The sequence below is a fragment of the Numenius arquata genome, chromosome 6 (genome assembly GCF_964106895.1).
Source record: "Numenius arquata chromosome 6, bNumArq3.hap1.1, whole genome shotgun sequence".
Classification (NCBI taxonomy): domain Eukaryota; kingdom Metazoa; phylum Chordata; class Aves; order Charadriiformes; family Scolopacidae; genus Numenius; species Numenius arquata.
The window spans coordinates 18,858,165-18,872,662 of NC_133581.1; the positions used below are offsets into that span (position 1 = coordinate 18,858,165).

Below are 14,498 nucleotides of genomic sequence, written 5' to 3' on the forward strand. Positions count from 1 at the left end.
CTCGGTGTCCTGCGACTCGGGGGTGATGGCGGAGGACGGCTGCGCCTCACCAGGGCGGGCGACTCCGCCGGGGCGTTGAGGGGGACGAGGCCACCAGCCCACGCGTTACTTGGGGGGTGGCGAGCCGGGCGCGGGCCAGTGGCGGACAAAGCCGGCCCGGCGCCACCTCATGTTCCCGCCTCGCCATCCCCCTGGGGGCTTCTCCGCGTCTTCCCCGCTGCAGGCGCCTGCCTCCCTGAGGGGGGCGGGAGGTGTCGCCCCTCGCCCTCGCCGGGGCGCCGCGCCTCCGGCGGCCGCGGTGGCGCTGCCGAGCAGAGCTGGGCGCTGGGCGCCGAGCGCCGGCCGCCGGCCCGCCCGCACCCCCTCCCCGGCCGGCTGGCTGGCTGGCTGCGCGCACGGCGAACATGGCGGCGGCGGTGGGGCGGGACACTCTACCTGAGCACTGGTCCTACGGCGTCTGCAAGGACGGGCGAGTCTTCTTCATCGAGTAAGGAGGGCACCGGCGGTCGGGGGCGGCGGAGGAAGGGGTGCGGGGTTGGAGGGTGGCCCCGCTCCCGCCGCTGCTCGCCTCCCTCCCGGCCGGGCGGCCGCACGCAGTCACTAACAGGTGCATGTTTTCCGCTTCCCCCCCCGCAGCGACCTGACCCGCACCACCACTTGGCTGCACCCTCGCACCGGGGAGCCCGTCAACTCCGGCCACATGATCCGCTCAGGTGGGTGTCTGGGGGCGGCGGCGGCCCCCGCTCTGCCCTCGCGCCGCGCACCGTTAACGGCCGCTCCGCTCGCCCTCCCCACGGCCAGTGAGGCACCCCGGGGTTGCGGGCGAACTTCTCACTCCTCCTTCCCTGCTTTCTTTCTCTCTCCCTCTCCTTCTTCCCCCCTCCATTGCAGACCTGCCCCGCGGATGGGAGGAGGGCTTCTCGGAGGAGGGCGCCAGCTACTTCATCGAGTGAGTACTGCCCTGCCCCGCACCGCCGGCGGGCGGCCGATGGCGGGGGGCGTTGGCGGCGCGGCCCCGACCCGCCCGCGGGGACGCCTCAGGCGGGAGCCGGGTGTGTGTGTGTGTGTGTGTGTGTGTGTGTGTGAAGGGGGCGCCGGGCCGCTTCCGCCCCTTCCCCCTAACCCGGCATATCCGCCGATTTAATTAATTAATCAAAAAGAGGGAAAGTGACAATGCGGTGTGCGGTTTCGGCGGATGGGGAAAGTTGGCCGCCGTGCGCGGCGGGATGCGGAGATCCACCTCCCCGCCCCGGCCTGCCGCGCTCGCTCGGTGGCTAGCAACAGGTTTCCCCGGAGGCGGGCTCTTCGGTTTTTGTTGGTTTTCCTTTCTCTCCCCCACTCTCTTCCTGGTATTTAAAGTGCGGTTTGTAGCAGGTGGAGCGTTGCGTTGCTGAGCGCTGGTCATGGTTGAAGGTGGATGGTTGTTGGTTGGGTGTTTTTTTTTTTTTTTTTTTTCCCCTCAATTTTAAATAGCTCGCGGCTGTGGATGCAGCACGGGGAAGTTTTGCAAGCGAAAGGCTGTCAGTGTTTCTTCCCAGAGACGGGGCTGCAGATGAAATTGCCTTGCCTGGGCTGGTGGTAGCTGTTGTATCTTTTATGTAGTATATCTTATTTAGAGAACAGCGAAAAACTTGAAATGAGTTGCCTGTTAAGGCACTTTTGTTCTACGAGATGCAAGCATGTTCCACTAAAATAAGAGTAATTAAGAGAACTTTCAAATGTTATGTATATAAGGCTTTTACAAATGTAAACACTGATGTAAATGTAGAGATTTAATCATATCAGTAAAACTCTGGTACACCCTGGATATAGATTGTGTGTCACTTACGATGTCTTTGCATTTTCCTTTGGAAATCTGAATGTGTGACAAATTCAATGAAACTAACGGAAAAGGATTGGAAGACACTCAGGCTGCCTTGTTGCTTCAGTGCTGGACTGGAATGGTTAACCCAGGTCATTAAGTACGGTCTCCTATAACTGCTGACAACTGTGTCACAGATGTCTAGTTTTGAAATGCCTGCAGAGCGTACCCCAAAACCTTTGACAAGGTTTAAGGTTTTTAGTAAAGATCAGACTTCAGAATGATACTTGGCCAGGTGAAGGAGGGACTGCATGAAGGCGTTAGAAATACCTCACATGGTAGGATGTTTGTTAAATAAAATTCCAAATGATCTAAAATGTCCTTTTTTCCCTACAAAGGAGGAAAAAGCCTGTCAGTCCCTGTTTGTCTGAGCCAGAAAATTCCTTACAGTTGTGGACTGGGCAGTTAGTTTAGCTCTCAACTCTTGCACAGGATATAGTAGCAAGGCATTGGAGAGCAGCTGAATGCTGCTTATAGCAGCCACCCTTTCACTAATGCCAGTGTGTTGAAAGAAAGGAATAAAAGTTTTTTTGGCAACTGGTGGAACTCTAAAATGTAACTGTAGAGTCTGTAAATGTAAGATAAACAGATCATTTCCACAGAAACATCAACACAAACTTATTTCTTAGTAGGAATACAATTTTTTTTTTTGTCTGTCCTTTCCAGAAGCTTACTGGTGCAATTTTAGAACCGCTTAGATTCCTTTTCCCAGCTGATCTATTTGGAAGACCATTCTCCTGTCTTGTTTGTCAGGCAATTACAAAACTTTTAATTTCTGATCCATTAAATTATAGTTGTGTGTAGTTCATTGTCATAACTTGTGCTAATAGCATTCTTTATCTCGAACGGGAATTACTGCAGGAAATGAAATACGCAATGGAGTCTGTATTTTACAGAGCAGTTGGATAAACTCGACCACCTTTAGCCAAGCAAAGTTTTGTGAGGAGCAACAGCAATTTTTTTGACATAAACCTGTTCAGCTGTACCGCTTCCCACCACAGATTCACCTGATACAGTATCCTCTTCAATAGTGGTACTTTCCAGCATTGCTCTGCCCTCTCTCTTTTCAGCTTAGAGGCTTCTTGAACCAAGTAGAATTTCTCAGTTTTTCTTCCATGAACGTACTGAGCTCCCCTTGTGCTCAAGTAAACATCATCATCTTTAGACGAGGATTTCCATACCTCACTGCTCTGTTCATTCCTCTTATGTTGCTTCCACGTGGTGAGTTCTCAGCTTACAGAAAAGGTTACTGGTCCCTAAACGCATGATTTCACATGTCATACTACTAAATTCCATTTTCTGGCATTCCAGCTCACAAAACCCATAAACTCTTCTCTATAACTGCCCAGTCCTCTTTACAGTGGTGATAATTTCCACAGAAATTTCTTGAGCACATTCTCACTCCTTGCCTGCTAAGTTATTGAAGGGTGTCAGGATGAATGCTACGAGTAACCCATCTTACTTGTGATAATTTCTACTTTTAATACAACCTACTGTAGTTATTCCTCTTTGGTCAATTTAATAATTTTGTAAGTCTTATTTCTATTAAGTATTAGTTCTTTAATGAAATTAAAGTATTACTAAGGATTATTTCTATTTTAAATAATTTCATGTGGTGGATGGTATCAAGCATTTTATTTAAATGTGTACTGACTAACTCCACTTACATAAGTAATTTCTGGTAGAGCAGTAATCAAAATTTTAGATAAAACATCGGATGTGAACTGTCTTTGGCTTAAAAAAATATTCATCTTTTGTCCATTTACTTCCATGTCTTTATTACTCCCTTCAGTATTATGGACAACCTAGAAACATCATATATTAAAACAAAGCTTCGTAAGCTGGTCAAGCTTAATATCAAAACCGGGTAAGCTTTTCTCCCCTTTCCACATACCATGAGTTTGAAAATTTCCATAACTCCACTTCTGATGGATAGAAACTTTCCAAATTAACGTGCTTTGGTTTATAATGTATTTCTCTGTGTGTGTGTGTCAGTGCTGTTCTGTAGTATTAGGGGGACTAATGCCTAATGCCTTTTGCGTTTGTTTATTTACTTGAGATGTTTGTATGAAATCAGATCCCCTCTTAGTCTTGTTTCGCTCAACTAAATAAGCTGTGTTCTTTGTCCAGCCCTTTAAAAAGGGCTTTCCATCTGTTTGATTATCCTGTAGTTCTTTGCACCTCTTGCAATATGAAGTCATCTTTGTTGCGTGTGAGTGAACAGAATTGTATGCTGGAATGAGCTTTTGTGAGACTCTCAAAACAACAAAAGCGCTTTCTTGGCTCTCAAAATTTCTCAGGTTTCTGCATTTTAGCTTGTTTGCCTGTTTGGGGAAGACACCCACAGTGACAGCACATGTGAGTTCTGTGAATTGCCTGATACATCCAGGTCTTTCTTTTCTTTACTGCTTTAAAACTGTAATTTATACTAGGAAGCCATGTATGAAGCTACATTCTAGTTCTTCCCCTTTATGCGCATCAACGTCTACCTGAATGATTTTCTCTGTTCTGATTATTCTTCAGGTTTTCTTGATAGTGGCAAACACTATTAGCTTAGTCCTGCCTTTTATCCTAAAATCACTAAATAAAACATTAAATAAATGATGCATAAACTGATTTTTCTAGATCTCTGGTAGTTTTGGTAAAATCTCGCTGTTTCTTTTGTGGCTTATTTGCAACTTAAATAGTTTGTCCTAAGGAGAAAATGGGATAACTTTTTATACAATTATATGTCTTTCCACATAATAGCCTCAGCATCTTTATAACTCTTAATCAAATAAAGACATGTTGTAATCAGCCATACTCAATATAGATACAAGCTTTGAAAGGTTGCAATTTGGTCACCATTGCTTGTGAACTGTTAGATGTTTTTTATCAATGTGACTTATTTCCTCTTTTCTTTGAGTGACATAAATATGTAAAAACAGCAATTTAACTTTTTCTTTTAAACCAAAAAGCTTGAGTGTTCAATTTGCCTCATATGCCAACCTTCAATCTATTTTAGGAGGAATATTGAGGTAGGTGTGATCATAGGACTGAACATTTCTTTGTCTAAAAGTATCATGGATGTTGCGGTTTCTGACTGTGAGTGCCAAGGATAGCTCGCACTACTCCTTTCAATCTTTTTTGTTTGTTTGTTTTCTCTGCTGATGTTTTTGAAGTATGTTGTGTTTGTTGGGCAACTGCTTTGTGTTAGAGTTACTGCAGAAAGGATTTTGCTGCTGAGCATATGTGGAAATGAATGAGGACTTAACAATGCTTGCACTGGTTTGTTTCTGGTAGCTGGGTTGCTGATGTGCAGTGGTAAGTGTGGTTGACAGACCCTTTTTTTGGGGAAGGAAATGTGACATGCAGGGAAAATAGTGACTGATGGAAAAACAGTGTTTGCATGCATTATAGTTCAGGCTTTTGTTTCCATTTGCTTAATATCTTTTTCTGATCATCAAAAAGACATAGGGAAGTTGGAAAGCTTTGAAAGTCTGGAATGCTTTTTTTGTTACCTACTTATAGCTTTGAAAGATTGAGATGAGTATTTATGTGAAAGGATCCATTCTTCCCTTATCAGATACCTAGCTGGTGTATATTGAAGTGTGTTAAAATAAGTGTACTGTTGCTATAGAGGTTCTTTTAGAATGCTGCAATAATTTTGCACATCTCAAAGGAATACATATAATTCAAATTGTAGTCTAAAATTGAGAACGAAAAAGTGGAAATCAGCACTTAAATATCTGAAGTTAAGCCTTTGTCTATTTATTTCTGAAGTCAGTTTTTAGTCCAACTTGGCCTCTTCTTCATGCAACAGTGGATGTACAAGAAACAACACTTTTAACGAAGTAGCCACTGTTCATAGCAGTAGTCTGTAACTGTTTGTTACTCTTTAATTCTTTTATTTAGCCTTTACTGTATGTAGGAAATACGCATGGTACGCGTTTCAAGTATTTGGAAATAGTAAATGAGCAAAGAACACATAAATTGGTCAACACCAAATTGAAGCCTGCCTTTAACTTTGATTCTGTTGTGCCAAATGCATAGGTTCAGATACTGTGTCACTGAAAAGCATACAAGAGCTCAGATTCACCCGGTGCGGGCTGTAGACGATACCCAATTAATGATTATTTAATCACAGAAGCCTAAAGGGGAAGAGACCATCTGGGTTATTGAGTTCAGTCCTTTTGATTATCTGAGAAGATTGTTTTATAATCTCATTAATAAATTTAATCAACAGGTTTCTTCTGCCCTGCGGCAATTCCTGTCTTCTCTGCTCCTAGTAGTATGTTGAGCACTGTTTCTTTTTAGTGGCTGTTCAGGTGGGCTAAAGCACTACTTACTGTTTGTGTTTCATGGCCTGCTGTAAATACAAATCATTATTTTTTTTTTCTAGCTGTGTTTTCCATGATGGTTATTGCTGTAGAAGCAAAAGATATTGGAGCACTTTACTGTAAGGAGTAGTGATGTTCCTCATAATGACATCTTCAGTATAGATTATGTCCTTTATGGTTAGATAAGCCATGTCCTGGTCTCAGTGTATAAGTAAGTATGTAAACCGATACGAAATCCACCGGTGAGGAGCTGGCCTGTGAAGTACTTCACTCTGTCATTGCTGTTTGAGTTGGGTGGAGTTCCTGAAGTGAAATAAAAATTATGTCGCTGGAACCCCATGAGAATGTCACCAAGCAAAAGTGAAGACATTTACACCATCACTATCAAATGTGAGGATAGTCTCTGGCAAAATGAAAGGCCTTTGTGTGCTGTGAAATGTCATGGAGAAACTTTTAGGGAAAAAAACCTGGGCTGGTTCCACAGCAATGGGTAAAGTTCTAGTTTGGGTGAATCTTGAGAGGCATCATATGCAGCAGTCTGTAGGTTATGACTGGTTAGTAGAATTCAATCAGGAGTTGTGCTTGAGGGTATTAGACTTCGTTGATGTGATTTTCATGGGTGGAAAAACGGATATAAAATTGAGAAATGGAAGAAAAATGCTAGAAGTGGCTTTCGTGTTGAAATACGAGGGTAGTGAAGCTGTCCCATCCTGCAGTTCTGCAGAAGTGATAGACGGTCTTGAGCGGCCTCTGCTGGTTCACTGGCAGGAAATTAGGCAGCAAGAGAAAAGCTGCCAGGATAGGGGTCGATCTGTGTTGGTGCTTTTTATTATTAGTTTATAACTTCTTGGAAGAAAATATTCCATTTGCACAATAGGAAAGAAGAACTATATACAGTAAAAGTAAATAGTATTGTTTGTACGACTTTCTTTGTATCTCTGCTCTTGTCCTTTGTTCTCCAGCTCTGGGCTTGATGAAACAGCCTGTTTAATAAATTTTGCTGTCCTGGATTGTGAACAGAATTGAGCTGGGAATATTGGACCTGCTGGATAGATACAGTAGCTATGTTTGATTCAGGTTGGGGAAACAATGAAGTATCCTTTTTTTTGATGACAGTTAAAATGAGAGATCACTCATTAAAGAGTGAAATAAATGCTGGTAGATTTGTACTCAGGCAGAGATTGCTGATGATTGCAGACAGCAAAAGAAATACTTTATAGTTTAGGTCCCAGAAAGTGGGAAAAGGGTACGTTCATGCTGCCTGAATTGCAGAGTGTCCTCTGGAAGAGCAATCCTGGAACTGTGCATAAGGAAAAGGCCATGTGTGGTTTGATTCAGTGATGTATATGAATGAGGAGGAGCATTGTATGCATTCCTTGGGGGGAGGAGGAATGTATAAGGAGAGGTGCTGGTTTTCGTTTGTTTTTAGAAGCAAGGCTGCACCAAAAAGTACTTAGTTTGGTTTGTCAATCCTTGTTTGCCTTTCTTCCAAAATGCACACATGTTGGAAAACTGGATTTTGACTACCTGAGGAGGCCAGCAGGGACAACATATACTTAAAGCATAGTTTCCCATTAACTTGAGACGTTGTTTTGGGTGTTCAACACTTCTGAAAATCAAAATTTTCTGCAAAACAGAGGGACATTCTTTTGTTCTGGTTGGAGTTCTACAACTTACTTGTGGTTTAGCTCAGAAACAAGGGTACGAATTGGTTCTCCAGAGCTGCCAGCATCCACATGTTGTTCAGTATACATTCTAGCTTCATTAACATGAATCTGTCAAAAAAAACTTCATTCATTCATCCTCTTTGCTGAAGTAGTGTCCTCTTCTGCATTTATTGAATCTGTGTGCAGGTGAACTTGTGTGTATGTTTTAGGAAGCTGCATATTGCAGTGAGAGTTTCAGTATTTCTGAAAGTCTGTCTAAAATGTAAAAATTAAAAATAAATACCATTGTACCAGGTAGGTATTGCTATAGTCTTAAAAATAATCTTGTGGTACATTTCAGACTGCTTTTAGAAGTGTACAATATGTCTACCACATCATGTGAGGAAATAGATAACCTATTCAGTCCTTTACATTTTGTTTTGTTATCCATTATCTACCAGAAAAGAGAGAATCTCAGATATTTGGAGAGCAGGATCTTGATATTAATACTACATGTTTTGTTGAAGAAGGTTGCTTCTTCAATCTATCCGTAGCCTTTAAACTCTCTAGCAACTGGATCTAGTTAAAAAGATTACCTATCTGCAGGCAAATGTATCATGCAAGGTGTTTTTGTATTTTGTAATGGAGGAAACAAAAAAGTACCCTTTCCAGGCAAGTCTAAGTACTTGCAGTGCTAAACAATCTTAGCAAGTGCTTTGGTGAAGAGAGAAATGCATGCTGTGAAGTACATGGGTGCAGGTTTTTTTCCTGGGTTCTATGCCCTGCATTGTTCCATCATTCTGTTTTCTGCAGATGGATTATACTAAAATGAGTTTCCATCTCACTACTGATCAAAGTTTGCCATCATCTCAAATATTTATATTCTATTGGTACAAATTAAGTGTACTGTTTCAGTATTGTAGTGCTGCATCCCTGAAAAGACCAACTTGAATAATGTGGTGTCACATTTACTTAATATCACATCCGATTCTATCCAGTGTGACTGTACAGTCTAATTTACTGTTAAATCTAATTTGTTTTATCTTTGCCTCCTAGATGTGCTTTTTAAAGAATGTTTTTTTATGACCTCGGCTTGGATATTGGTAAAGGATGGGGCTAAAACCTCATTTTATTTGTAGTTTAATTGTCTCTTCCTGCAGCATTATTAGACAGTTTTACAAGGTCTGCTCTGAGATATTGTCCTTAGAAGCAGAACTTGTAATCTAAAAGCAGTTTTGTAATTAAAGATGTTAAAATCCAAGAAGAATCTGGTTAAGTGCCCAACCCTTTTCTTTTTGATTGCCTGCCACGTACTACTTGGCAAGAACGTCACTGACTTGTCTAGACAGGTACAAAAGCTTGTTACCAGTACATAGTAGGTATGTGCTTTTCTGCCTGAAGTTTTCTGTTTAAACCCTTGTTTTTCTTATTGCTTATCTGTATCTTTAAAGATTTTATCTTTAGTTTCATAAAAAGTACAACCAAAACCACCAAAACTTTTAAAATGACATTTGGATACACTGCTGAAACAAAGCATTTGAGTAATACTGGATTTTACTTACAATGTTTTGTCAAGCGAGGACTTCTGTTTTAGGGCAACGAGGATGATTCAAGGATTGGAGCATCTCCCTTATGAAGAAAGGCTGAGAGAGCTGGGACTCTTTAGGTGGAGAAGAGAAGGCTGAGGGGAGACCTTATCAATGCTTATAAGTATCTCAAGGGTGGGTTGAAGGAGGAGGGAGCCAGACTCTTTTCAGTGGTTGCCAGTGAGAGGACGAGGGGCAACGGGCACAAGTTGGAACATAGGAGGTTCCACTCAAATATGAGGAAAAAACTTCTTCACAGTGAGGGTGACAGAGCCCTGGAACAGGCTGCCCAGGGAGGTTGTGGAGTCCCCTTCTCTGGAGATTTTCAAGACTTGCCTGGATGCAATCCTGAGTACCCTGCTCTAACATGCTCTGGGCAATCCTGCTTCAGCAGGGGAGTTGGACTAGATGATGTCTATGGTCCCTTCCAACTCTAAAAATTCAGTGAATTTTTTATTTACCTTCTAGAGGCCAAGTGTCCTGAACTAAGAGCAGAGTACTGAGCTTTTTGAAAATACATGTTGATTCTGCAACATGCTGGTCATTTTTTTCCAGGAGTTCTGTAAAGAGTGTGATTGTCAAATATGACTAAGCAGAAAAGCTGCTGTTAATTTTCTACTTTATTTAATCTGAAAAAATGTAAAGTTACTTGCTTTTTGCAAGGTGCATAGTTGTTTCAAAATGTCATAGTTTCACAGTCATCTTCAAACTAGCAAAATGTTTGAGCAGCAGCTTTCACTTTCACATTTACTTTTTTCTTCGCTTTTTGCATTTATTTCTCTGTCCCTTTTCTAGGCGGCAGAACGACTCATTTTGATTAACTTAGGATATTGGTATTAATATAGCGGAGAGCAATGAAAAAAGAGAGGTACTGTTTATGAAGCAGTGTAAATCAGAGTGTAAAAGGCAACTAACTTTTTTTTTTAAATAGGTGTCTTTTTTAGCAAATTTTTAGGTGTTTTAAATGTGTGCTCTGCAGGTTAATCTCTAAGTGCTTGAGTTCAATGCCTACTTTGGATCAAAGGGAAAGAAATAGGGTTTATCCTAATACCTAGAACAATAAATCTGTTTAAGCAGAATGTTTAAACATTCTGCTTAGACAGAACTATGCTAGTGGGTATGATTCACTATATGTAATTTTCAGTGGTTGGTAAAGCAGCATTAGCAATGTTTTCCTTATATTTTTCTGAAGATCAGGATTTATAACATTAGCTGTTTGTATGGTTAGACGAGTCTGACAAAATCTAGAAGTGGACAGTTCCACAGATGACACGACGGTTCAAAACCACGTTGAATTGCTTGGACTAAATTAAAATTAAATTAATAAAGGGTAGCTGCAAAATGTTGAAAACCGTTTTTCTTAAATGACATCAAACGCTTGATATTTATTGTTACCATCCCAGGATATCAGCCCTCGTTTTTTTATTTTTTTATTTTGAGAGAGTAATTTGTGAACCTGACATTTTTTTAATGTGAAATTGTTGTTTGGTCTCCAGTTAAGAGAATTATGTTGTCAAGTGGCTTGAGAAAATGTTTTTATTTCCTTCCTTGCAAATCATAGACAGATGCTGTTCTTTAAATGCTACTTTTGTGTTTTACTTTTTTTAGCACAGAAGTACTTGAATACCTAAAACTATTTCAGGTATCGGTAAGATTTATTCCTTCAACACTGTGTATGTTATTACTCCCACTATTACATGTTAAGTAGCCTGGCCGCTTTCCTTCTGCTCTTCCAGTTAGCTATGTAGTGACTTGCAGTTTGAGCTCATTTATATTAGAAAAAAAAGTATGACTTCTTTATGACTTTATGTATGACTTATTTTTACTTGTCTCATGCAAAATCAGATTCTTTTAATAAAGAGATTACAGGAATCAAGTCAGGCTTTGATATACTCATTTAATGGTGTATTTAGTCCTTTCAATTGAAATGTGAAGTGATAAATCTTTACTTCATCAAGATGTTAGTATCAGTGTAACAGATACTCTTCAGTGTCACTGGCTGGCTTTTCTCACTTCTAACTTTTTGAAAATGTGGACAGCTAAATCTCCAGATGAAGTCTCTTTCTTGAGAGCTGCGTTTCTGTGCCTTTGGAGAGTATTGAATTGTCTAAGGAAATACTAAAACAACAGAACAGAAGAAGGAAAATTGAAATTCCTGAGGTGTATGACAATGTCATCTGACAAAGAAGTAAAACAGTACTTGCTTTCATGACTTTCAGTATATTTCCATCTGTGGCATGTGATTGCTGGGCTTTCGGTATGGGATTGTTGGGCATGAAATTCCGGTTTTGCTAATGCATTTTTATTGCAGTTGAAGGATTAAAAAGCCAACACAGGTAGAAACATAAATTGCAGTTTTTCCTGAAGTAAACATTACTAACCCAGAACATCCAGTGTCAAGGTTAAAGATAAGATAGGAAAATACATGATTAAGGCATTCAGACATAATACCCAGTATTTGCTATGCAGGAACTGTTGTATTGATGCAGAATAGCCCTTGCTTAGAGATTCCCTCTGCCTTGCTGAGCAATTTGAAATGCTGCAACAGTATTACTGGTTTTGCCAAGTGGTCCAGAGAATTTCAGTAGAAATGTCTTCAAGTTTTGTATGAGATTTATAGCTCTTGTACTTGATCAACTTCTGCACTGCAAGGAACATTCACTCCTGTATAATGACTGCAGTAAGGAATCATAAAATCATTTAGATTGGAGAGGACCCTTAAGGTTACCGATTCCAACCATAAACCTAACACTGCCAAGTCTACCACCAAACCATGTCCCTAAGTGCGACATCTACATGTCTTTTAAATACCTCTAGGGATGGTGACTCAACCACTTCCCTGGGCAGCCTGTTCCAATGCTTGATAACGCTTTCAGTAAAGAAATTTTTCCTAATATCCAATCTAAATCTCCCCTGGTACAACTTGATGCCCTTTCCTCTTGTCCTGTCATTTGTTACTTGGGAAAAGAGACCGGCCCCTACCTCGTCACAACCTCCTTTCAGGTAGTTGTAGAGAGCGATAAGGTCTCCTATCAGCCTCCTTTTCTCCAGGCTGAACAACCCCAGTTCTCTCAGCCTCTCCTCATAAGACTTGTGCTCTAGACCCTTCTCCAGCTTTGTTGCTGTTCTTTGAACGCAGAAGATGGGATCTCAGCTGTGACTTTCCCTTGGGGAGGCTGCAGAGTCAGACAGTAGCTGAACTGCAGTGGCAGTGTCTGAACTGGGGGTTCCCAGGGAGCTCCGCTGTGCTCTCAGCACACCAGTGCTACACACCAGTGAGCAGTGGCAGGCCAAGGGGCAGGGTGTGCTATGTGCTAGGCCCAGCAACTAGTCTGTGGGTAGCTGGCTGCTCCTACTGGGCGAGCAGAATCTGCTGTCATGGTTCCAGTTCCAAAAATAACAGTAAAAAAGATGCCCCAAACATTGGAAGCTTGTGGAAACACTGTTTGAACTGAGTTTTCCTAAATAAGATAATCAAGGTTAGCAGAAGAGAAGGAAAGATAGGAAGTAATTTTGGAAATGTATATACTTAATAAATTGAAAGCCTTTTAACTTGGATTTTCTGATGTGTCTGTATGTTCACAAATTAGAAAAGAGATGAAGCATTTTGAACAGTCAGCAGTGGGAAACTGAAAAGGCCAGAAGCGGTGTTTGTGTTGGATACTAAGGACTATTTCAAATACAGTTTTGGGGAGACTTAAAATAACCCCCCAAATATATGTCCTCTTTCTTCAGCTTTTGCATGATCAGCATGGCTTATAAGGAAGCTCACAGTTTTTTATTTTTCCCATTGATCAGATGTAATGGTCAGCTGCCTGAAGTGCTTGTCCTTTCACTGGTCAAACCTGTGGTTCTGGTAGTCTAGGGGCAGCTGGGTGCTGAGGTGCTTGGAAAGCTGCAGAAAAGGACAAACAAGCAAGGCTCAAGAAGTGAACGATGGAGCTGTATATATCAGCCATCTCTGGAGAGAATAAATTCTTGAGTGAGCAATGGACAGGATGTAAAACTTAGTGATGTGGGAGGCTTGGAAAGCATTCGTTTAAACTAGTTGCAAATAAACTATTACATAGCACTGATAAACAAGATGGGCTAAAGAGAGAAAACAAGGAGGAAAATTGAAGCTTCTGAATATCAATAATGTGACTTTTATTACCAGAAAAGTAGCAGTCGGAGAGAAGGGAGCTACAGGAGTTTAATATTTTACATCTCATCTTCCTCAATGGATGTAATAGTTAGCAATTTGAGGGGTGTCTCTGATTACCAGCGTGGTGTTCCTGTGTCACTGTGGTAGGCAGACATCAGAAGCTCAAGTAAACTGTGGTTTGTGGAAGTCAGATTGTGTTGCCTGAAACCTTAAAAAGAGGTAGCTGTAGGTTGTGTTTTTAAGTAATGTGAGTAGTAAGACTACAAGAATTTTTGAATTATTGATGTACAGAACAGAATTTTGTTTGTGTAGGGAGATGAGAAGACATGTAAATTTATGTTTAGGTTGTCATACAGCTACTTCCAGAGTGGTTTCTATAACTATAATGAGGTACATTGTAAATAAGGCTGTAACTTTTTTTCTTTTTGGTATGGGAATAGATAAAAAAGTGAATTTTTTATGGATAATAGCCTGTTAGTGATTATTATGTTTGTTTCCTTTAGAAAGAAAATTTCAGATGGCTTATTTCTGATGAATTTTTAAGATTTCTATGATTAGAAGCACAATAAGAAATCCTATAATGAGTTGAATAAATGGTGACAATTCCAAATGAGCTAATGCAGATGGAGTCAGTGTAAGAATTAATAAAGTTCAGCAGCAACAATTTTTGTTTTCCCCAGAATGTTAATGACAAATTAACTTTTTTTCCTTTCATCTTATCTTTCAGGAATTTTGTTAATGATAGTGAACATGTTTTCTACCTGTTACTGGGTCTGTATAATGGTTTTGGTTGAAACTGAATTAGCGAAATGTGCTGAGAATGCTGTTCTGGGTGAATTTCAGCATTTGTAAAAGATGTTGGTGAAAATCTAAAATAAATTGAGCATGATTACCTGTTTGATCGATTTAACAAAGTTCTTAAGTATTCTGTCACAAGTTTTC

The 14,498-nt window shown here is 40.9% G+C and overlaps 1 protein-coding gene across 2 annotated transcripts in view; it reads left to right on the top strand.

Annotated features, from left to right (window-relative positions):
* Nucleotides 1-391: 391 nt before the first annotated feature.
* The window catches only part of PLEKHA7 (pleckstrin homology domain containing A7), a 176,303-nt gene continuing 162,196 nt past the window's right edge, over nucleotides 392-14,498 (top strand). For both annotated transcript variants that reach the window (XM_074149664.1, XM_074149665.1), the window contains exons 1-3: nucleotides 392-487; nucleotides 637-713; nucleotides 892-949. In XM_074149664.1, the coding sequence (XP_074005765.1) occupies nucleotides 405-487; nucleotides 637-713; nucleotides 892-949 (218 nt within the window). In that variant the 5' untranslated portion in view covers nucleotides 392-404. The remainder of the gene's footprint in view (nucleotides 488-636; nucleotides 714-891; nucleotides 950-14,498) is intronic.